This window comes from Notolabrus celidotus, chromosome 3, assembly GCF_009762535.1.
Source record: "Notolabrus celidotus isolate fNotCel1 chromosome 3, fNotCel1.pri, whole genome shotgun sequence".
NCBI classification, from domain to species: domain Eukaryota; kingdom Metazoa; phylum Chordata; class Actinopteri; order Labriformes; family Labridae; genus Notolabrus; species Notolabrus celidotus.
In genome coordinates this window covers 17,485,813-17,513,364 of record NC_048274.1, presented here as the reverse complement: position 1 = coordinate 17,513,364, position 27,552 = coordinate 17,485,813, and the positions used below count along the sequence as shown (strand labels likewise).

At 39.8% G+C, this 27,552-nt stretch overlaps 1 protein-coding gene across 1 annotated transcript in view; it reads left to right on the top strand.

The window, feature by feature from the left end:
- Positions 1–27,552, top strand: part of phkb (phosphorylase kinase, beta) — a 168,133-nt gene that overhangs the window by 110,085 nt on the left and 30,496 nt on the right. The window contains exons 16-17 of the mRNA XM_034680805.1: positions 12,522–12,577; positions 13,320–13,413. Of these exons, the coding sequence (XP_034536696.1) occupies positions 12,522–12,577; positions 13,320–13,413 (150 nt within the window). The remainder of the gene's footprint in view (positions 1–12,521; positions 12,578–13,319; positions 13,414–27,552) is intronic.

Here is a 27,552-nt window from a genome sequence, read left to right as displayed (position 1 = left end):
TTGCTCCGCCTCTTCCCGTCGTACGGTTCTGAAGCCAAAAAATCCTGCTCCTGGGCGCCACCATTGACCAGCCAGAGCCTTCGAAGCCACTGTAATAAGCTCCGCCCGACAGCGTAATATCACAAGACGCTGTGTGTCCTTTGAAGTCTCACTCTACAGCGGCTGTGAATCAAAGGAAACCCGGAAGTAAAACCCCGTTTTTTAAACTCTAATAACTAACGAAAAATAAACTTTTCAGGAAATAGAGGACTTGGACACTAAACAGTCAAATACTAACTACAAATCACCACAGCATATGGATGTGAAAAATATTCGTACGACGTGTATTTATTTTTTAAAGTTTGACTGCTCCCCCATTCATTTGAATGGGGGAGACAGATTTTTTTGACCTATACTGCAGCCAGCCACCAGGGGGCAGTCACACTGCTGAAAGCCTCACCACCAGCCAACGGAACTTCTCCCTTGTTCGCAACTCACACACACACACACACACACACACACACACACACACACACACACTCAAACCCATTCACACAAAGGCGCTACCTTTTTAATCAGCAGGTGAAAATTACCCAGCAGTCTAGGATGTCCCTAATTTGTAATTGACAAGTTCAGGTGCAGTGAGAAAGTCAGATGTCATAAACAAACTCAAAGGATTGATTAAAAGTAAAACATGTAATGATAAGCCAAACAGCCTGTTCTTACTCCCAAGGTATCAAACACAGATACTGTCTAATACAAAAATACAAGGTAATCTTTAGTGTCTGTTTTAACAACACTGTAAATTCAACTAAATCTTATGTAAGCCCATCCAGGTAGTGTATAATACCTGAGCAGGTCTGTTAAGATGAACGTGCCAAACAGCACAGACACTTTACTGAGTCCCAGTCTCAAGTGAATTTACAGCGGGATAGAGGGTAAAAATACAATATTATTTATGAGAGAGTCCTTCCTCTGATTGCTTAAAGGATAATATCAGTGTCTTGGCTAAAGCTGCAGCTCCCCATGGTAAACCAACGGAGACGAGGAGGTTTACATATGGAAAAAAGTGCAAAGCTAACACTAAAAACAAACATATTTAGGCTAAGTGTTCCAATGTAACTTCATACTTTTCAATTGATGTGGTTAAAAACACTGTGAATCCATATGATTTTGTCCATTGTGGTGTAGATACGGTAGCACTTGCAGAATGCATCACATCATGGTGCTGCTGCATTCAGGAAGGGATGAATATCAAACAATTGTTGCAGGATGTTTTACCACTCAGTCAGGCTGAGGGTGACATCAGTGCATACCCTCTATGGATATGTTTATGTGTATTGCTTACTTTTTATTTCTCCTTCTGGTTTTCCTTATTTGACCAATAACACACTGTATCCCTATAAGGGATGTACATTTTTTTTTCACAAAACACTGGAACTTAACATGGATACTGACATGTGCCAGTTCCATGTGAATTAGCATTTTACTGTATACTGTCCAAACACAGGAGGGTTAGCTTTCATACAGAGACCTGTTATTATTTTCATAGGGACTGCAGAGATGTAGGTTATGAGGAACACAGAGATTTGGGAGGTTTCTTAAAGGAGTAGTTTCTTCAATCTTGTGGAGTGTTAGTTGGGGGAGCTGATCCTTCATTGATATGGCTGCAAGTATCGAACTAGAGCCTGGAGATGGTAGGTTCGGCTTAGCATTAAGGCTGGAAGTCTTGCCTGGCTCTGTTAAAAGCTGTAAAAACACACTTGCAAGTACTGTGAAAGCTCTGTCTGTTACAAGACATATCCTTGTAGTGTTAGGTGGACTATACTCTGGCCTGGTGCAGGGAATCCTCACCATGAAGACCAAAGTCAGTGCACACAGCTAAGAGGCCAGCTGTTCCCTCTTTTCTACTTTCTACTGCTTTACTTCTCCTGTCATCCTTTAGCTTCTTGAATGATAGGCTGAGCTAGCTGTCTCCTGGAAGTAGCTTTGTATTTAAAATACAGACTTAAAGCACATACGAAAGTGAACAAGTCTCTTTCTTAAAATATCAGACTATTCCTTTTTTGACACCAACACATGTAAAACATGAATTTGCGGTATTAGAAGATGGAATAGCCAGAAACTATCACAGTTCATAGAAACTATGAATCTTTCAATATGCAAGTTGAGCTCAGAGTTGGCGTTTTGAGGTACGAACAGATTCATTGCCTGTGCCAAGTTTGCCATGACTTGCACAACCCCCACTACTGGTAACTTGTTATCTAAAATTGTGGAGTCTTTTCAATCAAACCAGCACTCCACAAGATTCACTTACTTCATAGATTACCAACCTTTTCTTTGAATGCATGATTCCGACCTATGAAGGAGAAAAGCTGTTCAAAGACTGGGCCACCTTGCTATGTATCCTGCAGCCACTTGCTTCTTTGAGTGCCATCTTTTATACCTCTCTCTGAATTGTATCCTAGTATGTTGTTATCACCAGTGTAAAGGACACTGCAGCTCTCATTTCAGATGACAAATTAGTTTTTTGAAGTGAATGTCACACACATATTTTTATGGTAAATACGTCTCAACAGGCCTCACTCTGGAGGATAGGTCGCAGTGGTTAGAATCTAAAGGATGAGGCTTTGGCTTCACAGATCGTTCCTCATAGTGTGTGTAATTTATTATTCACTTTGTTTTGTTATGTGATGTAAAAGACAGTGTCTTTATCTTCTAAGAATAAACATTTTGTTCCCATGCATGGACCAGTTTAACTCAGCCTTGGGCTGTGCGAAGGACTGCTGAGTCATTGTTGCCCAGGTGTAGATAAATGTCCTTTTGCTGCTGCAGCCTTGTATAGTTGGCTGCAGAAACATCACTTTCAATTTATATTGGCACAGATTTATCTAACTTTTTTTTTGCAAGTTAAGTTTCAAACACCAGTATGACTGTTTTGTTATTGACCATAAACGAGGCCTCTTTGTGCATAATCCTGAAGTACATCATACAGTAAGTAAGGGATAATATCTGGTGACGGGGATGTTACAGCGGATTTGAAACCTGACGGGATTAGCAGGACTCTCTGTGGATTGATTTCTGTAAGATCAGGTAGTCAGGAAATAACACTCTGTTGCTATCAGAATCAAATCTTTATAACATCAGGATAATAAAATGATTATTAAAGGGGCTATGAGGACGAAGCTGAGACACACAGCGCTCCCTGTGGACACTAGAGCATTGACGAGAATGGGAATGTATCAGCTGCGCCGTGCGCGGCACAGACGCGACGCAACGCATCCTGTTGATTTTGGGGGTCAGGGCCACTGCACTGGGTTTTTACTCTGCAGACTTATATAAATTGTTTAAAAGCAAAACAGGTAAAAGAAGCAGGTTGTATCTACTTCATCCTCAATAAAACATGTTTACTTGCTTCTGTAATACCTAGTACTTTATAGTCATATTGACAATGTAAATTACTTTTGGCATATTTATAATTTTACATTGAGCCAAGTGAATGCAAATAAAGTTTGTTTTCTTTAAACAGTCGCATGTTTAATATTTCAATATTTACTGTTCATTAAATTATTAACATGTCTTTATCAATAAATCATTTTGTCTTGAAACACTGTTGTCTTACTGAAAGTTGGTAAACTTCTTCACATCCTTCTGCCAGTGTTTATAGGACGATCGATGCACCACCCTAATGTGATGGAGAGCCTGTGTAAAACATAGTGGTGAACATTGTGGGAGTAAATCATCAGCTCAGTTTTTGAAACTTCAGCGTAGAGATCGAAAACGTAATCATAAAGTCTGCCAACTTACCTCAGGCCATCCATGGCATGCCTTTAAATTGACTTGGTTGAACAGTACTAAACTCTCGAGGATTCTTCACATGGGAAGTGACAAATGAAGCTTTTTGAATCAGGTCTTGCAGATGTTCTGTTGTTCAAATTTCCATATTTATATCCTGGTCCACACTCCAGCGAGTGTAGTTTTCACTCTCACCACCTGTTCATTCCCCGTTACAACCACACTTCACTGATGGCCTCAACTGCATCTGTGTTTTCAAACTCTCCTCCTACAAGGGGTCTGGAGTTAATATTAAATACTTTATTGCATTGTTTCAGCTTTGTTGTACTCAGTTCATGAATAAATGAATCTTATTTCCATATCAATTCAAACTTTGAGGCAAAACTCAGTGGTATTCAATGATTTAATTAATGATTGCAGCGGTTGTACTGGTTGGTAGCTGGATGCCTGCATTAATGATCTGATCTTTCTCTACTTCACCCTCAAACCTCAGGCTAACAGAGCAGCAGTTCTGCTCCGTGGCATCTCTGAGGTCTCTGCTCCTGCACATGCCCTCCTGTGTGCGGTGTTAATGTATTCACAGTTCTTGAGCAGGGTTTCTTTCAGTCACACATCTTTCATATTTTGCATTGTGTTATTTTGTGTTATTTTGCAAAAATAGTTAAATATCAAAGTAAGAGCACTCACAGTTTAGAGCTAAAATACTTTCAGACAAGCCAAATGCTCTACTGAACCACTGACAACATCACAACCATACTCCCTGCATTATGATGCAGCCATTTAAATATTTGCAACTTACAAGCATTGACAGATCTTATTTGAATCAATTCAAAGTCATAAATCTGATGTTAAGTCTAAGTTTACTTCATTTTTATTTCCACCAACCCCTGAGGAAAATGTCTTGATAGCTTATAGACACTCTGCTGTAGTTTCTAGCTATTTGCCAAGTTTGTCAGTTTTTATTATTGGCATGCACCAAGTTTTTAGATATTTGTGACATAAAATGGCTGCTTCTCCTGGTAAAAGAAGTGAGATTGAAATAGTTGCATGCCTCTTATTTAGGGCATCAACTGGAAGCATGCAACAGCTAAATAAACAACATGTCCACATGTTAAGGCTCTTGTGATGAACTTTAGTTCGTGTGCACTTTGGTATCCCTGCAGCAGTGTAGTACCTCTTACATGTTTGCTGATTTCATTCTATACATGCATTAGTACATTGTAAAAAAAGTTCAACCTACTGTTTTCTTTTTCAAGATTATTTTGGGGCTTTTGATGCCTTTATTTTGAGAAAATGAGAGCAGGGAACTGGGAAGAGAGAGTCGGGGAGAACATGTATCAGGGGGCCACAGATCAGAGTCTGCCAGCTTCAATGGTTAAAGCCTCTGTACATGGGGCATGGGATATAACCACAAAGCTAAACTGGCACCCCATTCTGCTTTCTCTCACCAGTAAAAAACCTCAGTCACTGTCTGTGAATAGGACTTAAAAGATGGTGCTTTTTAGGTATTAGAAAATCTAGAAAAATTTACAGAAAAAAAACTTTATCTGTAGAAAAAAGGTTAGAATGCCTTTACTAAATTGGCAGGTTCTGTATGTAGAACTTATGAAAAAATGTGAACTCTTCTACAGCCTTCTTTAAGGGGTTACAGAATACACTAAGAGCACGATTTTAACTATATGAAACATACAAAGTGCATTAGGCAAAGTGAAGGGTGTGTCAAACCCTATTTTGCTATGAAGCTGTGCATAATCTGTACGTTGTGAACTCTTACAATCTCACTATCTCACAAATTGGAGTGCAGCTTCACTATCTCTTTCCACAACATGGGTGCTGGGGGTCAAAATGACAATGACAATTGTGCCGCAAGCCAAGACGCCTTTGGGTGTACGATGGGGCTCTAAATCTGTTTTGTTAGCACTGCAAAATAAAGGGTAAAATGCCTGTTTTTGGTTTGTTTCATGGTTCAGGTGTTGAATACCTTCCACAAATATCACAAATGCTGCTGGCAAACTCCTTTTTCACACTGGGTTCTTGTTGGCTGCATGACGGCTTCAGGACGGCTTGATTTTCATTTCAGCGTGTCAACAGATAACAGCATCAGGTTATGGACGATAATTCTTCTGGTAAATCTCTCATTCTCTGCCTCCTTCTCTGTCCCTCTCCCCCTGCAGTTGTTTTGGCGTCTGTGTGTAGATTAAACACCCGTTTGGAATGAAAATAAGATTGTTTTGTGATCAGCCGAATGACCCTGAAACCTGTGTTACACCTGAAAGCACACCCTAATCGACTTCTAAAAGAACTTAGTCAAAACTCACATAGGCTTTATGTTTATCACTTTAATATTGAAATGCCTCTTTTTTCCTCCTCTTTAAACTGTTTTTAATGTAAACAAGATTATTGTGTACAGGCTTTAACCCTGTAACCAAATACAGTATGTTAGGGTACATCAAGACTCAGTGGAAACTGATTATTATGATTACTTTATTTATGTATGTAAATTATAATTTAAAGTAGATCCCTTCTACCTTAATTTCCTGTATAGAATACATTTTTATGACCTTTATAAAGCCAAGATATTTTTGACTATATTGATGCCATTATTTAGGTATAACTGAGAAAAAAGAGATGGACAAAAGCGGTATATCTTATCTCTTTGCTGATTTTGGCCTGTGAATTTTTAGGTAGTGTTTAATGAAAAATTTCATCCTGCTTTATTTTACTGTCTTTGACAGTCAAAAGTACCTCTCAGCAAAGACCTCTGACATTATCAATAGGTAAAAAAGTGAATCTTATTACTGAGGGTCGTGTTTGTTTTTCGGAGTCTTATAGGGACATCAGTATTCATTTCAGTAGTCGGTTTCATAGCCAGCTAAAACTCCTTAGAGAAGCTTTAATCCGTTTTGATTTTGATTTTGAATACATATCTTTCTGCATGCCAGATTTGACAAACATTCTACATCTTTCCCCTGAATGATACTTTTTCCAAGTTTTTAGGTGAAAGGCACCAGCAGTGATGTTGTTTTTTATGGACTTAAAGACAACACATTTAGATTTTCTGCTCAGCCACATCACAGTAACCTTGTATCCTTGATACGATCAATAACCTGCTGCCCTGGAGCTTTATCTGCAGCTGAATCCCCTGTGTCCCCTAACAGAAAAGCTCCCTCCTGGTTACAAACGGTTGGACTTCAATCCGTAGTGTCGAGTGCATTCCAGGACTTATTTCATGTTGGAGTGATGCAATTCAGTTTTGTGGCTTACCCATCTTTGCTAAGCCCACTTATTCTTCTTCCTCTGCAGTTAGCAATTTCCTCTGTAAACCCAAGAGGAGCTGATTGAACTTGTAGAGTTCATAGGTTAGTGTGTAGGTTCAATGTGTAGGTGGAGAAGGCATGGTAAGAGTAGTCGAGCAGGCTTTTGTACACTGTTTCTGCTGAATGAAGTTATACAGTCAGGGGATATGTTATTCATAGGCATATCTAAATCTTTAATCCAGAGTTTGAACATCATGTCTGTTTTTATTCAATCTGGCTCCTTATTAGAACATTTTACTCCATTTTTTGTATGTGCTTTGCATCACAATGCTCAGTTAAAGGTCCAGAATTTTAATCACCTGCACGGGTGCAAATCATTTGTTCTACAAGTTTGATTCTTTCCATTAATTAGTCTGAAATCCAATTCCAGAGAGTGCTACAGAGATCTTTAATCTGTTAGATTTGGCCTGAGCTGTTGGCTGCACAGTCTGGCACAACCAGAGTCCAATATCATTTGTTAACCACCTCTTAGCAGTCTGCAGCAGAGCTCATTTGTTGAAAAGATATGTCTCTCCTTCTCACCTTCTCTCTCAGACTTGACAACATTTCAGTCACACTTCAGTAATGTTTGTCGTGAGCCTCTGAAAAGACCGCTCAAAGAAACATTTGAAGACTCATCTCATTGTCCTCTTTGCACTTTCACAGGCACTGAGGTTCAGCTGCAGTAAGGGAGTTCATTTCTCCAGTGTCTCCTTTATGCATTTTCATATCGTCTCCTTCTCCAAATGAGTCCTTTGTCTGCTCAGAGACCAGCGCTAATGAGAGAGTTGCATTGCAGCATTTTAGAAGCCATTGCCTCTCCATTTATCAGGAGAGATTTGTGCTCCGCCGTCTGTTTTTTTTCCTGAGCCACCCTTTTCTCCCCCTTTTCTCCCCCTTTGCTCTCTCTCTCTCTCTCTCTCTCTCTCTCTCTCCCTCTCTCTTTCTCTCCCCTGATTGATGATAACGAGGTTGTTGGCTAAAACCTGCTCTTATCGACCAAACAAAATGGCTCCCAGCTTCCTACATGAGTGCGTGTGTGAGCGCCACAGTCCTGCTCATTTGTATGTAGTGTTCACTGACTCTCTTTTTTTCTGTCTTTTTTTTTCTGACTGACTACATCTGAGTGTGTTTGCACACCTGTATTGCCACTCATGTGTCTACTCTTGTGAAAATGAAAATGCGTGTTCTGCAGGTGTGCATCATTAAGCGTGTGTGTGCATCCTCACAATGAGACTGAGATGAAAGGCCCCCGCTCCAGTGAGTCACACGCTGCTGCCTGCTTCTTAAATGGCCCTGAATAGAGCGTCACAGAGCGCAGTGGAGATGATCGTCTCTGCTTAACACACGTGGAAAAATGACGTGCATATAAAAGGGCGGCTTTACATCTACCACAGAAGAAGAAGAATGAAGCAGGGGTATAGAGTGACATTTACATTTGTATAAATATAGCCATGGAGATAATGAAACACATAAGTTTGAGTACTAATAGATAAATACAGTAACACAAACAGACATGGAAAGTATGGTGCTGAAGGTGCTGCAGCTCCCCCTGACATTAAGTGTCAGTTGATATACTGTGTGATATGTTGATAACCTGCAAATATAACCTTTTTTACCTTCAAAATGAACTTGTTATATTGTATCCTCTTGTAGTCTAAATGTTTTTTCTTAAATTTGAAGTTAAATTGATTGATTTTACATTAACAGTTCACTCCCCAAAGAGAGAAAATTCTAATTCAAGATTCAAGAAAGCTTTATTGCCAAATGAGCACACACAAGGAATTTGATGTGGTGATTGGAGCACTGGTACTTAACAAAAAGACATTAGGGACACAACAAGACAGTAAGGACAATAAATATCTCAACCTAAACACAAATCCAAAAATTCTAAATAAGAGTAAAAATACTATCTGTAATAGGAAAGGTAAAGAAGTGTTTTTAAAGACATGGAATAAGTTCAATTAGTCTAAGCTAGAGTGCACATGTAGTAGATGAATATAATAATGAAATATGTGATGGGATTAATTACAATATTGCACATGGTTATTGAGGTATTTCACCACAAATCAAAGTATTGCACATGTATGTGATCTGTCACAGGACTCTTTAGTGATTGTGATAATGGATGGGGGATAGAAAGAGCATGGTTGTATGAAACTTTATTTTTATCAATCTTATTATTTTTTTGCTTGATAATATTTTCCAATCTCAGAACCCATCTGCAAACATCTGATGATCACACCTCCTCAGGGAGTGATAAAAAACATTTGGAAGCTTGTGTTGTAGCCAGAGGTCAGAGGTAAAGGACTTATTTCTCTGTACAAAGCCCTTGTTTTCAGTCCAACTATCCACTTGTGAAGCATGCAGAATGACCTGTAACAGCAGTTTGTTAGCTGCACTTGCATATATCTATTTAAATATATGAATTACAGATTCAAAGGCACAGTGAGGAGCTTTCATGTTGTGATGATTCTGGTGACCCCATGGACAAAATTAGTAGTCTTTCCACTATGAAGACTACACTTCCCACGAGCACCACCACCCACTGTTGTAAAGATGTGGATCTTACCAAAGCATGCATTTCGATGGGATACAGATATTCTTTTTAAAACTACTTTTCTTTGTTCAAGATAACTTTTACCATGATGCAGAGTGATGAGGTAATGTGTTGATTTGTAGCTATGTCAAATTTTTTACTATAACGTAACAACGACAAAACTTTGTAAACTTTGATCCATAGCTGTAAGTTAGCTTACACATGTGAGCTTACAAGAGTCATCAGTCTAAGGGTAAATTAGTTCAAACCCCTCATAGTACATTTTATGATATTAATTGAAGCTTAATCCTCTTGAGATGGCTGCAGACAGGTTACGGGATTGATAACTAGGATTTGAGTTTTGCCTCTTTCACTCTCCATGGACTGTTTTCCTGTCTACAGCTAAAAAATTAGTGGAGGATACTAATAAGACTACAAAATAAATCAGAACATGCCTGACAACAATTAATAGAGACTCAATTTGTGACTTATTTTGTCAGTAAAATGTGTAAACCGTGCAGTGTAATGTTGTCCCCCGGTCACGTGATCAGCTTTGATGAATGTGCATTATTTCTGCATGTATCAGCTTGTCTCTGCTCTGTATTTTTGTAAACTGCGGCATGATGAGCTGGTCATTGGCCATATCTCTTTATCATCACTGCACATTTTATGTCATTAAATAGATGCACTTTCTCTAAATGCAGCCAGTTCTTCATGGTTTCCAGCATCCCTGGCCAAACACACTAAAAGTGACTGACAGATAAACACTCCTTTTAGTTACATTTACAGCCCTGTAAAACTAAAGGAACAGATAGATATTCAAATGAAAGTGTCCATCTACTCTCATAATAAAAGAGTCAGATACCACCTTTTTTTAGAGAAGATGTAAAATTTCACTTGTCCCACACCCTGGACTTGTTTGTGTTTGATTTATTCCATGTGATGAATTCAGGTGCTCCGCTACGAGCTGAAAAACTGTGATGTCTCTTCTCTGTTTTCCCTTGAATGTTCACCAGCCCACAAAGCCTGAGATTACTGCAGAGAAAAGCTCTCCTCTCCCTTTTCCTCTCTATTTCCTTCTTGTCTTTCATGTTGTCTCTCACCCGCCATGAGTGATGTATTTCTCTGTTCTGGTCAATTGTGAATGTCAGTATAGAGCCAGGCTTGTTTAAGTGCTGCCATGATGGGCTTCCTCTCAAACAGTACATATGAAAACAAAAGAAGAGACGAATGCTGAGAGGACCAATCTATTTGTGTGGCATACAGTGCATGAATGAATGTTTTTTTTTAATTTTAGCTTTGCTTTGCTCCTCTTTATGGGCTTAGTACGGTTTGTAACTACTAAAATGATGTCTAACAACACAGAACGTCCATCAGGATGCTGCATGGATGGAGTGAAAATCATCATACAAAGCAAAAAAAAAAAGAATTGCTTAATTTTTGGTTATATCTCTTTTTTTATTTCCACATGAGTATAACATGCAAGATTAATACTAAATTCCTGCCATTCATTTCCTTCAAACTTTTCCTGTGCATTAGTCACGCCCCTTGTCCTGAGGGTATTAGGATAAAATAAAAACGAATAAAGCTGCAAATCCACAAATTTGAGAGGCTGCAACTCCCCCTTAATGTAGGATTTGTCTCCCAATAAAAACCTTAAATGATTGCAGAACGTTGTTCAGCTTTTTTTCCGCCCTCACTAATGGAAGAATTAATCAGGAAAGTAATAAGGCACCACTTGGCCTAGCAGTTTAAGTGCGTGCCCTGTATACAGAGGCTACATCATAGCATTTGCTGGTTTCCAGCTCCTTTCCTGATGGTCCATTGCGCCCACATTTTCACTAAAAATTTGTCGCTCATTCAGAGTTTTACTTTGATTGACATTAAGTAAGACTGAAGGAAGGCATAATAAAAATTGTTGTGATTAAAGGTCATTTTTATAACAATATAATTGTCAAGTCTGAGTCAGACCAAGACAAGAGTCCTATACTTAGGCCAAGACTTCCGAAGAAAATTAAAAATAACATCCTGGAAAAGACAGGGACAAACTCAAAAAGTGATGGAGACTCGATTCAGACTTGTACTCGGGCGTGAACACTTGTGGCTTGATTCATCATCTATCAGGGTTGTTGAGCTGATCCCAGCCGTAACTTAACTTTTGATCAACCTAAGTACAGGCAAAGAGGTTGACTCGAGGCAGATCTATAACCTCCTGGATAACAGCCCTGCTGGTCTGTCAACTCGTTCTGGCTCCTAATTACACAAATGTATGACTCTTCGCCTCGATTAAATCTAAATGTAGGGGTCTGTCTAACAGTTAAACGTATGGTACAGCTTGTATGAAAAAATAAATGAGCGCCAAACCAAAAACTCCTTTTTGAGCCAGGCTGTAAACATGTTCAATTTTGCTGTAAAAATGGGCCTGTCAACAAGGCTGTACAGAGGGGTTTCCTTGACTTTTGCAGTCAGCCTCAAATGGACATTAGAAAAACTGCAGCTTTAAGCACAATTATTTTTCTACTCCCCATATAGCTGCTTGCTCCTGCCAAACAAGTCAAACCAGGAACCTTCTTGTTGTGGAGCAACAGTGTTATCCACTACAACACCGTGCACCTTGAATTCATTATAGATATTATGATTATGATTACATAGTGAAATCTATACAGTGTTTCTTAAATGCATCTAGTTAAATGCAATGGAAAACACTATGTGAATAATTAAAGTATATAAACATACATTACAATAAGGTAGACAGAGGCTTTAATGTACAGATACGCACAGTGCATTGATACAGGATGTACAGTGTTGCATGAGAATAAACGTAGAAACACACGTAACAAAACCACTGATGTGACATGAAGCAGATGATCTGTGTTTCACTTCAATGTTTCTGTTTTCTCTCTCCCTCACAGGGCCCCATTGAGAATGATGTTGTGATTCATGTGGCCCTGATAGCAGAGAGCCAGAGGTAATGTATGTGTGTGTGTGTGTTTGTGGGTCTCTTAATGGGTTTCAGGTCATAAATGCTGTTATTTTCTGTCCCTCTCTCACTTCTAAAATGTCGTGAGCTCATAAAGCAGGAGCTCAGCATGACCCCGGCCATTGGCTGTCACTCCTCTTATTGTTTGTGTGGGATCCTTTCAGTATGTGTGTGTGCATATATTCATATGTAAGAGAGTGTGTTCGTGTGTGTCAAGCCGGGTCAAACGACTTTGTGTTACTTGTTAACCTGTAGCTTCAATCATTGCTGCTGGCAAGTTCCCTGACAGGACTATGTATCATCTTTGTCACCATAACACACACAGTGTTCACCACACACTACAGTCCAATAACAGCTACAGCTTCATAATAGATAAAGAATAACAATAGTCTTGATTTACATGAGTTTTATATTTGGTGAACGGAAGGTCAGCAGATTTACAATTGCTCCGATGACTAAGCTGTAGCTTCAAGATCCATCGACTGCAGATTTAAAAGGTAAATCTGATCAGATTTGTTTAAAGGTCAACAGCTTCACAGCAGATTTATGAGGGGATAACAGTGAATCTACTCTGTCTTTTAAGAAATGTCACAAACAAATAAAGTGTATATTACAGCAGGCATTAGAATAGGCATTTGTCAACTTCTAAAGGGCAGCACTGCAGGTTAACAGTTAAATCTTAAATGTCTAGTATTATGTGTATAACTTTTGAATCTGTGTTTGTGTGCAGACTGCAGGTGTTTCTGAACACTTATGGCATCCAGACCCAGACACCCCAGCAGGTGGAGCCTATCCAGATCTGGCCTCAAAAGGAACTGGTCAAGGTAACACATGCACACGTTGATAATTCATAAGCCAGGCCAACTTTCCTGTTTCCCTGTTGTAGTCAGCTGTTGGGATACCCTTCAGTCATGACCTTCTTTTCTCTGCACTACGTTGTTTATGGCTGTTTTTTTTATAGGAAATGCTAATTAAATAGGGAAAATTGGGAAAATCTCTGAATAAATTCTTTACCAAAAAATGTATTCCCCAATGTGTTCATAAAGGTATAATAACACATATTGAAATATTTAATCTAGAATCCTGTAGCAAAATCTGTGACAGCTGTTAAAGGTTTAGGTAACTGGAACCTTGGTGAAAAAATTGTTTAATTCTGCCTTCAGCAGCTTGTGAGGGGTCAAAGTAGGGTTTATTTTGGATTCTGAATTCATTGCAAACATTTATTTTGCACAAAAAACACTCCTTGGCGAAAAAATGGCCAAGCCCACTTCTACACATACATTCAAAAGTAGCTCAATTTGTTTATTTCAATATCTCAAATACTATTTACAAAACATTACTGTCAAAAAAAAACACAGTCAAATATCTCAAGAGTCTTGGTCTTTTCCAGACTCTATATCATCATGGATAGGGTTCTTGCATGCACTGCCTGTATAACTTTTTCATGCTGAGATACACTTCACACCATTCTTCTTGCAGCTGCAGCTTAGATCAACATTTAGTGTCGGCTTGTTTGTGTATCAAGTTGACAGATGGGTAATAAGGTTTTTGTCTTAGTTTTGTCTCACCCTGGCTGAATTTTAATTGGCACAAACACCAAAAAATTTTAACTTTGTCATATAGAGAAAAAGAGAACAACTCTTAAAATGTGTGTTTGTTAAATGGAGGTCAGAGGATCGCTAACTCTGTTGCTTTCTAAGTCAGAGAATTTAGATACTGATTGGCTTTTCTGATTCAGTATCAAGCAGGTTCGTTGCTTAAACTGTGTGACCTAGAACAGATTGTTAGCTGCACTTGCATGAAAAGATCTACAGAGATAGATAAATTATCATCAGATTACCACAGAAGGAGCTGGGATAGTATTAAAGTGGATTGTATCCTGCCTGCTTTAGTTCTCCACAGAAACAGTTCTTGCATATGCCAAAGCATACTGATCTGTGACTGGTCAATACAATATAACTACAAGCATGCAACAAACAAAAATCAGGAAACTACCTAAACTGAAAATCCAGTACAGTAGAGGAGTAGAGTAGAGTAGAGTCTACATATATTTATGTAGAACCTGTAGATAGCCAGAGATAGCCAGCCACCGCCTTTACAGGACCCTGACCTTGTAGGTAAAGTTGCTATGCTTAGCTTTCCCTATATGCGTGGTCCACATGCAGTTAACAATGATATGAAGTCATTAAAAACACAAGGAGACAGAAGCAGTCTCTCTTTGTTAAGCTAAAAACCAATAACTTCCCCACTGTAAAGAAATATCAACTTTAGCAGGTAGACTTTGCTAACCCTCTTGTTCTTACATGCGTTAGTAAATAACTGAATGTAGCTGAATCTTTGCAGCTTCAGTGAAACTTTGAGATCCCTAAAATGATCTTGAACTTGTATTTATTTACTTTAATGCAGGGGCTGAGGTCATCCAGGGCCTTGAAAAGACTGAAAGCTGTGTAATTAAATGTCATTAGTCTTGTGTTTTTTCTGCTGATTTGATTTAACAGCCACATGGAAATAAAGGGGAAAAAATCTCTCATTAGGAGGTAGCTCTTAGTAGTTAAATAGTTTGTTTTGGAAAGAATACATTTGTATCAGACTGTATTGTTAAAAGTTGAAGTATTTGAGAACTAAATCCTTTTAAAAAGAAGCACAATACTATCTCACTCTCATTTTTTATGGTTGAGCACTTTTAGTAGCATTTCTTGACATGAAAATAAGTTTATCATTACTCTTATCATTATTAAACTGGGCTATAAAATAACTGTGGCCTCTGCATGACTATAAGCACGAAGCCTACAGTGGATGTTTCAGTCTTGAGAGGAGCTTTTTGAAATATATCCTGTGACTATATGTTTACAGTTGTATTACACATTGAAAGTTATGTATACTCTTGTTGTGAGTTTGTTCTACTACATTAAGTAGCTAATAAGTCAGGCAACGCTGGCAGCTTACAGTAAAGTAGACAAAAACACATTTTGATCCAGTCTTACTTTTGCTTTCATTTTATTAAAGCTTTGTCATGTTGTAAATCATTCTTATTTCAGCCTCGTACACACCGTGTGGAGAAATACAGAGCTGTGCAGACCTGCTATGCTTAACTTTGGTCACTATGATTGGACAATTACTGGTCTGGGGAGGGCTTTCACCAATGCTCAATTGAACCTCACTGATTGCATTTTACTGTAGCTATCGATGTCCCAGCAGAAGTGGGCTCAGATAGTGCATCTACTTGTCACTCCAGGATTTCCTGCTCCTAAGATTTTCCTCCTGATTGTGCCATCAATCACAAAGAGTCAAAGTGATTGTTCATGTTGATTGATCTAGGTAATAGTGGAGTTGTCAGAGTGTCACTTTGGCAAATTGGAGATCCATGAAGCTGAGCAGTGTCCAATTTTGTTTTCAGACAGTGCCATGTGATAAAAGATATCCTAGATGTTAATGTGATGTTAAGAAAGGTTCATCTGAAATCAATTCCACGGTTACATCTAAAACTACTTCTCACCTGCATTTGAATCCTCTGAGGTGAAAATATGCTGATGGGTTGCTCGTATTTAGGAGCATCCAAAGAGGATATATAAGAACTGTATTCTGCAGATGGAGGAGAATGTGATCAGTACTTTAAAAAGCAATCCAAGCAAACTGAGCTCAAAGTCAGAAACAGATCTTTAGATCTTTGAAAATACGTGACTGATATTGAATGAGCTGAAGTCTTAATTTAACTAAGATCTACTAAGATCTCAAATAACGAGCGCTATGTTGCATGTGCAAACTAAAACATTGCACGTGCTATTTCTGGGCGTGTTGCGGGTGATCTACTATGATTGCGTCACAAATGATAACAAGTGCAAAATTGGAACGGACCGCCCTTAAATGAGGATTTTGCATGTGCTAAATCGGCTGTCCCCATTGATAGTTTTGGAGAGCAGAGTGGCCGTAAAAGAAAAATGAAGTGCGAAGCCATGGAGTTGGAGGTTTTAGTGGAGGACGCAAATAAACACATCGGTAAACTCCAGCATAGACATCTCAGTGTTTTTGGGAGGCATGTGAAAAGGTGAATGCTGTGAGAAAAAACAGAAGATCTGCCAATGAAATAAAAAGAAGATATCCGCAGAAGAAAAAAGGAAAAACTTTCCTTTAATAAAATCTGTAATATTGGACACCTGCTGTAATATTGACCTGCTGTGCTCTCATTAGTTGAGAAAGTTAAAGTGGGTGTCAAAATGATGCGGTCGCTATCCGTGGTGCTGAACTGTTATGAATTTGTGTTTTATTTATTTATTTATTTATTTATTTATTGTTCTCTTGGTTTGTTAGACTTCATGTCCGTTTGATTGACTTCAAAATGACATAACTGTGTGTAAAACATGTAGTCGTGCTTGTAAGCCCCGCTGTTGCGGGCATGTTGTAAAGCGATGTTATGATGAGCTTTACAGTGACCGCAGCCATGTGTGCGTAGCGCTGTGCCAGTTTGCACCTGCCTTTCAAACGTGCTAAATAAAGACGCAAAAACCCTGCCCGCTATCTGCTTCAGGTTTGATAAATCACATTGCGTGTGCTAAATGATTACATTTGCATCTCCTCCTCCCAGTATTTTGCGCGGTCTGATAATCTGCATGTATTCTGCATATTCATGAAGGCAAACACGCTAAATGGATAGCGAGTGCTATATTGCTCATCTGACAGACGCAATCCTTGGTGCACCCGGTTAGTACATCAGGGTAATCAAGACATGCTTTGACTTTATATAGCACAAAGTTGTCTTCAGTTGGTCCTGTCTTCTTGCAAAAGACAAAAAATGAACAAAATCTGCTCTGTGGGGATATTTATTTATGTGTTTGTTTATTCATTCATTCATTCATTTATGTATGTATGACATCTTAAAAAAAAAACAGAGTAAAGTACCCATAACCTACATTTATCAGAATAACGTCCCAATGTGATTGTTTTTGTGTTTTTTATTTTCTTGCATCTGTAAAAAGTCGTTGCTAAAAATCCAGAGCTTAATAATTAGATGCCCAAATTTGATCAAAGCAGCCGCCACTTATCTGTGAAATGAGTGTAACCCTCATGACTGAGGGCAGCTGTCACTCAAAACTACAGCACAAGGGGGATGAAAGATGGAGCGATACAGTGATCGTGCTGAACATAAGAAGGTTAAAAGTAGTCCAAGTTATCCATCAACTGAGACGGAGTTATGATGCTGATGTTAAGATAACAGATATCAGTACAGCAGAGATAAAACGCCAAAGAATGTGGTGTCACAGAGGGTAATGTCCAAAAATGACAAGCACATAAAGACTTAAAAATGCTTTCAGTCAGAGATAATCTTATCCTGGTTCTCAAAGCAGCCAGAGATTGACGGGAGAGTGTTTGAGTATGTTACCGAAAAACAGGACAAACGTACGTCCATTAACAGAGCTGTCATCCAACTGACAGACTGCAGGTTATTTTAATTTCTATGATATTAAAATATTAGTACCATAAGTGCTTCATTTGCAAACATTATCCCATTTTATTCCATTTGAATGTGACGATTTAGTTTTAAAAGGTGTTGAAATCATGGTTTGATTTAAAGATGTGAAAAACAACAACCCACCTTGTTTGATTCAGAGTGTTTGTTTGATTATTATTTTCAATTAAAGATGTTTTTTCTATATTCTAAAAGTATTTTTCTAAAAAGTGGTCTAAAAAAAGTGGTGTTACGGGTTGTCTTATAATCGGGGTCGTCATATATTTGGGCCAATGCAGGGATTAACACACTGGTTTAATAAAGTCTGTATAACATTTTGTGAGAAACAAATCCAGCCCTTGCTGCAAACTCCATCCCGTCCCCTCTGTTCCTTTCATCTTCATCAGATTACACCATTTGTTCTGTCATATCCATGACACCACCACCTCCCCTCCAACTCCTGTCTCACTTCCATCATGTCCGTCACTCAAAGCCTGCTCTCTCCTCTAGATGCTGTCCCTCATCTGCATGCGTACTGTTTGAAGTCTTCTCTCTCTCCTTTGTCATACCTGTCAATCAAACCCTGGTCCCTGCTCTAGCCTCTGTTCCTCGTCTGTCATGTCTGCGATGCAGCGTCTATTCTCCATGCCACCTTCTACAAACAAACAATTTTTTCCATCTTGTCATCACTCTGGGATCTGGGGAGCCCTTTCTACCTTTTGTCCATCCTCTTTTGAATCTGTCTCATCCGCTTCTCTAACCCCGCTCTCCCCTCTGGGCCTCTGTCCTGTCCCGCCCCCATTATGTCCAAACAACTTTACCCTCCAGGTCCATCATCTGCCTTTGAACTGTCATACCTGCAACTTTTCCTCCTCTCCTCTCTCTCTCACCTCTTTGTGCAGCGCAGTGCTCAGCCTCTCAGATGGATGTGCAGTTGTGAGTCAGAGCGTGCGCTGTGCTGAATATTAAATCTAAAAGCTCAGACAGACGTTTCTTCCTCGACAGAATCTGTTATCTCGGAGTCACCACCATCTCTGCTGCTGCAGGCTGCATTTGCTCAACTCACCTCGCCCCTCGCAGCCGTTTGATTGTGTTGACAACAGCTGCCTGATGATGGGAGAGTGGCAATTACATTTTGCAATGTATTACTCCCACCCATACACCCTGAAGCTTATCCCCTCGCAAATCACAGCTCTACCCAAAAATAGCCTCCTTTTAAACGCCTATGTCTTGCTTTCACATCTGAGAGCCGATGTAGACAACATATTGTTTTTTTGAGACTCTTATTTTCCTCACGTTGCCTTTAAAAGCCACACCTGGAGTCATCTGAAGGAGATCATGGAGACCAGATTTGAAAAGAAGGCTGCAGGTCTTAAAAGCTTTAAAGAGAAATCTTTTTCTTCTGTTACCCCTCCTGAATCATATTCTGCTTTTTTAGTGAACTGTGCCTTTTGGTCTTGATAACTTTTACACACAAATGCAAAGATAAGAGAAGGGTGGGACTGTGCAGGCCGACTGCAGCTCTCCCACACTCTTAAAATTAACAGAATCAAGCTTTAGCAGTTGTCTCTACACAAATTAAGCAGAGAAAGTAGTCCCATCATTTGTACATTTGTAGGGCAGCAGCAGCACCAAGGGATTGTAATTGGGGGAAGCCAGGGGGGCTGGGTTGTTTACAGCAGGTTAGGGGAATCATTTTTGACAACACAACTAATAACAGTTTACAGAAAAATGCAATTCTCCTACATAGAATAATAAATGGAAAGGCTAGAGTTGGTTAATAAAAAAAGACACAGGACTTCCTCTGTGTCTTGCTGGTATAGCATTCGAAGGGCAAACTCCAGTTACTAATGTCTAGTTTAAAGAAGGAGTTCAAGTGTACAAAGGTTAGGACAGAAATCTTGCTATTGGGTGCAAAGTCTTGGGGTCTGATCTACTAAAGGTTTGTGTGTATAAAAACATGATACTTGATAGCGCACAAAAAGCTGATGTACTAATCGGGTGCACTGAGGATTGCGTCTGTCAAATGAGCAAAATAGCCCACGCAATCTATGTAGGGTGTTTGCCTTCATGAATATGCAGAATATATGCAGATTATCAGAACACGCAAAATACTGGGAGGAGGAGATGCAAATGTAATCATTTAGCACACGCAATGTGATTTATCAAACCTGAAGGAGATAGCGGGCAGTGTTTTTACGTCTATATTTAGCACATTTGAAAGGTGCGGCTGCGGTCACTGGCGAGAAGGAGGCATAGGTGCAATGACAGACAACAGAGAGTAAGAATCCTCCATGCGCTTGTCAACATATTTGGACTGTCAGAAATAAAAATAGTAGAGGCATATCGTCTATCCAGCAATAACATTTTTGAGCTGCTGGATGACCTAATTAAGGGTTGATTTGGAGCCAGTCACAAAAAGGAGTCATGCCATATCTCCTATGGAGAAACTCCTTGCAACACTGCATTTTCTTGCATCTGGATCATTCCAGCGAACCATCGCAGTTAGCGCCGGCATCTCCCAGTGTCCACCCGTGTGTAATGAACGTTCATCTCCTCCATTTCATTTGCTAGCGGATCAGTTGAAGGACTGCCACTGAATGACCTTCCGACTGTTGCCAGGGGATTGACGCCACTGCCAGCCCAGACACAGCACTGACCAGCTGCCTCGTGTGCGCAACGATGGTTCGAGTTTCCCGGCGGAGCGCCCGCACCACATTGGCCACAGCTCTCCCCTCATGTACAATGGCCTGCAACCCATCCGTCTGATTTCTTTTTAGCTGCAGCAACTCCCGATCAATGTCATCATAACAATCTGGATGCCTGCGGGGCTCTGCTGAGGTGTTTTCTGCTCTGAGCTGATTTGAAGAGTACAGCAGGGATTGTCAGACATCTGATGAAGACTCTCCATTTAAGAAAAAAGAGATAAACATTATTTTTACGGTCATGACGGATAACTTACTTAAACAATTTTCAAATAATGAAATCTCAATTTTTTTCCATTCTATATTCAACGAGACACACGAAGCAAATTCATTTTGAACTAATTAAATGTGTCCAATATTAGAAATGCACTGAGATTTTATTAAGGGAAAGTTTTTCCCTATTTCTTCTGCGGATATCTTTCCATCTTCTTTTTATTTTTACGGCAGATCTTCTGTTTTTTCTCACAGCATTCACCTTTTCACAAATGGCCTCCCCAATGGCGTTTCTTCTGGCAGCACTGAGATGTCTCTGCAGGAGTTCACCAATGTGTTTATTTGCCTCCTCCACCAAGACCTCCAACTCCATGGCTTCAGACTTAATTTTTCGATTACGGCCACTCTGCTCTCACAAACTCTCCATGGTGACATCCGGTAGCACACGCAAAATCCTCATTAAATAGGGCGGTCCAAACCCCTTTTGCACTTGTTATCAATTGCGCACGCAGTCATAGTAGATCACCCGCAACACGCCCACTTATAGCATGTGCAATATTATAGTTTGCACATGCAATTTAGCGCTTGTTATTTCGATCTTAGTAGATCAGGCCCTTGGTAGTTAGTTTAGATTGTAGGGAACATGCAACTAGGCCGTGGGGGCTTGGAGCTTAGTTCAGGCAGGCCAGTGTGAACAAAGCAGGTCCTAAAGAAAGAAAGACGCCGATAGTAGAGCAGGTGCATCAGCCAGAAGAACTCATTAGGTGTACAAAGGCAGTGGCTCAGGCTTAGCAAAGACAGTGGTTAAATTGGGAGAACAGGAGGTGTAGAAAAGAGGGAGCTTAGCTGTAAGGATTTGTGACGTATGGAGGAGAACCGAATACAATTCCTGATAAGGGCAACTTATGATGTGCTACCATCAAACGTTGGGCAGATTTAGACCCATTGGGCCCTTTGTATAGGCCATTAAATGGAGGCATATACTGCCAGACTGTTCAGATTAGCTTGTAGTAAGGTTGATTTACATAGCGACATGATCAATTTGAAAAGCTTGAGTGTAGGAGATGACTGGTGAGCTCAGGAGGTAATCAGGACAGGAGTGCAGCCATTCAGTGTCTGTAAGAGGGAGAAATATGAAGGAGGCTGTTTTTTTAAGTAGGCACAAGTCAGGCCAGAGGGTGGTAATGATTTGGAGATGCAAGTAGATTTGGAAGGAAAACCTGTTATCCTAAAGGAGAAAGTTTCCACTAACCTGAGGCCCTTACACAGTCTGGTCAGGCAGTCAGTGGAAAGTTTATTACATAGAACTTGACAGTTCCCCGGTAGGACTATGTGGAGGAGGCATATGAGAGGAAAAGGCTTAGATATGCAGAGCTGGCAGCAGAATCTGAACAGGGGGGTTGGAAAGTCAGGGTTTGTCCAGTAGAAGTAGAATGTAGAGGGTTCATAGCACGTTCAACTATTTCATTACTGAATTAGGAGTGCGAAAGACAGTAAAGGACCTTATTCCTATTCTTATGCCTTGTACAAAGAGAGCACAGTTTACCAAAGTCAAATTCCTTGTGTGTTCAAGCATACTTGGCGAATAAAGCTGATTCTGATTCTGATCAGATGAAGCAATTAAAACAAGTCAGTGGATCTGGATGAGGAGAGATAATATCCGGTAGGGGGCAAAACAAACAGGATGGGATGGGTTCTCTTCTGAGCACTTCTCCTTTCATCAAAGCACAAGTACCTTGTGTTCTTTTCAAATATACATATGTATACCGTTTTATGGATGCTGCTAAATTGAAAACATATTTCCTACACTGCATACAAGTGGTATGCAACAGCAATAAAAAAAAATATTCAATCAAAGTTACCTTGAAAAGTAGTGATGCATTTACAAAATAAATTAGCTGAGAGCTAAAACGACTGTGGATAATAGACACAGCAATGCATAATTCCTACCTAAAAGTGGCACACAAAACAAGAAAATACAGACTTATTAAATGGCTGAATGGATTTGCTGTTGCAATAACTTCAGACAATTCAAAGGAGATTAAAGTAAATAAGTAAAGTTTAGTTATAAAGCACCTTTCATGATCACAGAGTGCCTCACAATGAAAGCTTAAAGAAGAATCAGTAACACAGACATTCATAACAAACAGTCACTTAAAAGCAGACGAAGACAGATCAAACAGGCAAGTCTAAATACATGGTTCCTAAGCTGCTTTTTAAAAATGTCCAGTGTCCACAGCTTTTGAGTCTGGTCCGAGGAACAATTAGCAAACCCTGATCAGAGGACTTCAGAGTCCTGCTGGAGCTACACGGCTTCAGCAGCTTATCCATGCAATGCTCTGTACACAGTCACAAGAGTTATAAGATAAGATAAGATAAGGTAAGGTAAGATAAGATAGTCCTTTATTCGTCCCATATACGGGGAAATGTAAGTGTCACAGCAGCAAAGTAGACAGTGCAAAAGAGTATATATATAAACAATATATATATAAACTTTATTCTGAGTTATATGGGAAGCCAGTACAACACATGAGGTTGGGTTGACATGAGGCCTTACATTGAGCTCTCAGGGAAATCCTTGATAATGCTAGAGATGAACCACCTAAGGTAACACAGTTCAAATACACATTGAGATGTGGTATCAGCTTATGACATCTCCATCTTGGAGGCAAGTGGATTACCTTTATCTTATTTTTTATACTGTATATATAGTTATTACACTAATTTTAACAGATATGTAATCATCTATTGGTTTGCCTGAGCGGCCATTGGATTTAGGCTCCCACCAGCCAGAAAACAGAGCAGCATTCCTATTTTAAAGGCACTGTGAGGAGTTTGTAACTGATTTAGAGCTCTGCTGGTAAAGTTTGTGAGTGAAAAGAAAGTTATCAACCAGGGGGAGTCTGAGTAAATCAGCAGGCTATCATCTAAGACTCCTCTCTTTTAAGTACAAAGTTCTTCTCTCTTTTCAGTTCAAAATTCTTTCTTTGAATCACTGTACCTCCCCCACAGCTCTACATGAAAATTCCATGTAGGGAATTTAGTTCTTGAATCGGTGTGACTTGACTAATTGTGTGTAATTTGACTAACTGTGACTGCGGCAGACTCCCTGAAAGTTAAGAATGCATTTCAACGGAGAGGCGTGAGGAGTTTGCCTGCTGTTTCAATATCGATCGAGTAACTTGTTTCCTCGGAGGAAGACTAACAGCTCAATAATTGCGCCAAAGTTCATGATACGATTGTTCTAAGATTAACATACCCAAATGCTGGGTCTGATGGATATGTGAACACTTTCAGAACCTGAGGGTTTAATCCCAAATTGAAAATCCCAATGGCAGCACAGGGACCTCATACAGAAGGATTTTCAGCTGTTTGGTGAGATGCTGAGCCTCTACCTGCACACTTCCTGTAAGTCCCTTTACATGACAGACAATGTTGTGAAACTAAATCTGTACTGCAGGTTTATGTGACATCAACACTTTCATTTACATTATGCAGGACAGCAGCTGTGAAATTGTGCGGGAGTCCGCTCTTGTCTGAGCTCCTATCAAATTTGTGGACCGTCCCCGTGGTGAATTAAAGTTTTGCAGTCAGACAGTAAATAGTTGAAATTCTGGAGCCACAGCAGAGGTGTGAAATAGGGCTTTTAAATACAGATTTTATTATCTCTCCCACCTGACAGGCTTGCTGTTTGTGCTGCGGTTGGTAGAAAGATGAGGGAATGAAAGGATGCTTTGATAGGTTGCCTGTGTGTTGTCCTTCTTCATTGGTATTCTGCACAGAGAAAGAGTTGGGTGCAGAGGTTCCTCCAACCTCCCTCGGCTTGTACACTCTGGGTCTCATCTCTAGCTGTCAGGGCAGTGATTTGCTATGCCACTTACTCTCAATTAAGATTATTCTTTTTTATTTAAACACTCTGCTTTTCCTCTTTAAGTGTTTTTTATTTTAATTGGTCCAACCCTGTTCTGTTCAGCTCAGCCCTTTCCAAACAGAGGGGAAGTGGACAAGGAGTAGCAGAGCACCACCTTTTGGTGATGTTTAAACACTGCACTTTGTTTGAGATAGAAGAATGCGGCATGGAGGGCTTGATAGGCAGATTTCCTGCAGTGCGTGTGTGGGTGTACTGATGCTGTTTTATGATAGGACAGATCGGGAGGTGTTTAAATTTAGAATTCAGAGGCTGTGACTGAAGGAATTAGCTATGTGCTCCCATTTTCAGACACATCAGAAATGCAATTTGTGCAGGTACACAATAGTGCAAATGCTTCTGGTGGTGGGTGTGCAGCACCACAGGGCTCTGAGCAAGCAGAGCTGAGAAATCAATGTCCATCTTCTTTCTTTCCCCATCTCTGTGTCATTGCGTTTTGACAGCAGGCAACACAGCAGTAAGAAGCCTTTATCTGAAGCACCAAAGAAATGTTCTTGAAACTGATCGGCTGGAGCTCCCGTGCTGCTGTCTCTAAATGGGTTCAGAGACGACTGCAGGAGAAGGCCATGACCTTTCCCTCAGCTTTGTTATGTCGGAATTGAAGAGCCTTTGATGCATTTCTCAGTAATCACTGCAGCACCTATACATAATCAGGATTTCTGTTTGTAGTCTCTGCTCTTTGTATGTGGGTGCAAGTGCTACTAACTGTGCACAAGACTTAAAATGAACTGCATCTCCACAGCAGGAATGTTCTCACAGGTACTGGGAACTTTAGGAGGTACCTGTTGTGTCTCTACCTTCAGGAAAAGGGTCTGAAAGCAATCTGTAAGACTAGATTTTACCTTTCCAAGTGTTCCTGTTAGGTGGTTAAGCACTTTCTGAGAGAACAGGACTAAACACTTCTTATTGGCTGAGTACTTGCTGAGTTCAGGAAACTTCTCCATCAGATTAACACACTGCCTAAACAAGATGACCCTGATTAAAAGACATCCATAGACTGTATAAATAGTGATGTATTATCCGTGACGTCACCCATCTGTTTCTGAAGCGCTGTTTTGAGGCCAATCGGTGGCGGCAGCCATATTGCTGCTGGCGAGCGATTGTGACGTAAAGAGGCAGAGTTTGAGCCTCCTAACCAACAACTACAGTGTTCCCGCCTGTCAATCAAGTCAGCTGTGCCTCTTCTGAATTGCAGCGTTATGAAAAAATTCACACCCCCGTACAGTTTGTGCCGATCGCGAAATGAGCTATCCAGACTACACTCGTCTTTTGTACCAGGCTGTAAACATGTTTATTTCTGCTGTAAAGATTGGCTTTTCTGAATTTGTGTGTATGTGGTTTCCGGTATTTCCGGAGCCAGCCTTGAGGAGACACTCGAGAAACTGCAGTTTTTAACACTTTTGCATCGGACTCATATTTTTAGACCAGAGGTTGCAGCTTGAAAAGAACCCAATCTCTAAGGACTACATTTTTAGGAAGATAATTTTTTGGGACCAGATCTAGTTTTTATAAAGAAAACAACTTTAATTTTAAATGATCATAAAAGAAACACACTGAATAAAACTGGGTAGGTTGTTGTTTTTCAAAACTTTTAAATAGAAGCCCTTTTTCCAATTCCTCTCATTTAATTGTCTCATTTAAATGACATGTAATGTGATCATGTGTGTAACAGTATTTAAAGCTCCTGTGAGGAGTTCTTTGCTGGATATGAAACAGACTAAAATTAACACTTGTTCAGGCTTAGGTTCAGGTTACTTTATTTATACCCATAGGTAGATTTGTTTTGCATCAAGATGATGACATCCAGTTTGACATCCATCCTCCATATGACCTACAAAAGCAGCCAACAGCAATCATTTCTCTCTAGTTATTTTTAATGCCTGTAAACACAGTGAGCGGGTTGGAGCCAGATATAGAGATACAGAAATGAAAATTTTTTTAAATATATTTTCCACATCTAGAGATTCACTGTAAGTGATATGTTTAACTGTTGAAAGATGACAGGATGACATTTTTAGATATCAATACTTCGTATGCACGAAGACAACAAGGTCGGCAATGACCTAAGAGGTACAATACTGTGCAGAGATGACACTAAGATCAATACAAATAAAAGTTCTGCAGTCTTTCTTGTAGATGACGGTTCAGGTAACAGGAATACCTTTGTCCTGTTTTTCAGTAACATATTCACACTCTCCAGTCAGGTTCCTGGAAGTGGCTTTTGGGACCGCTAAGACTTTCTATGTTTCTTGGCTGCTTGATAGTTGTTTGAATTCTCTGCTACATTGATAATAATTATGAGTAAATCAGCACCATAACTCTGCCTCAGATGTTTAATAACTTGTCCTACTTACGAGTCATATTGTTCTGGACGATCATTGTTTCTGCGTCTTTCATGGTGCCTTGGCACTGTGGTTGTGAGTGATGGCTCACCTCTGTCATGAGGGGTAAAAGGCTTTTCAAATACAGTAAGTGGCACCGTCTACTGTTGTGAATGAATATTGGTATTCAATTATTAAGCCCTGAATATAAGTTGATCCCACTTAATCAAATGTATTTCAAGGACAAAATAACCATCTTATACTTGAGTCAATACAGTGATTTGTCCAATCCTCATGAGTTTTTAGACCATGTTGAAAAGCAGACATCAGTAGACTGGAGGAACCTTTTAATA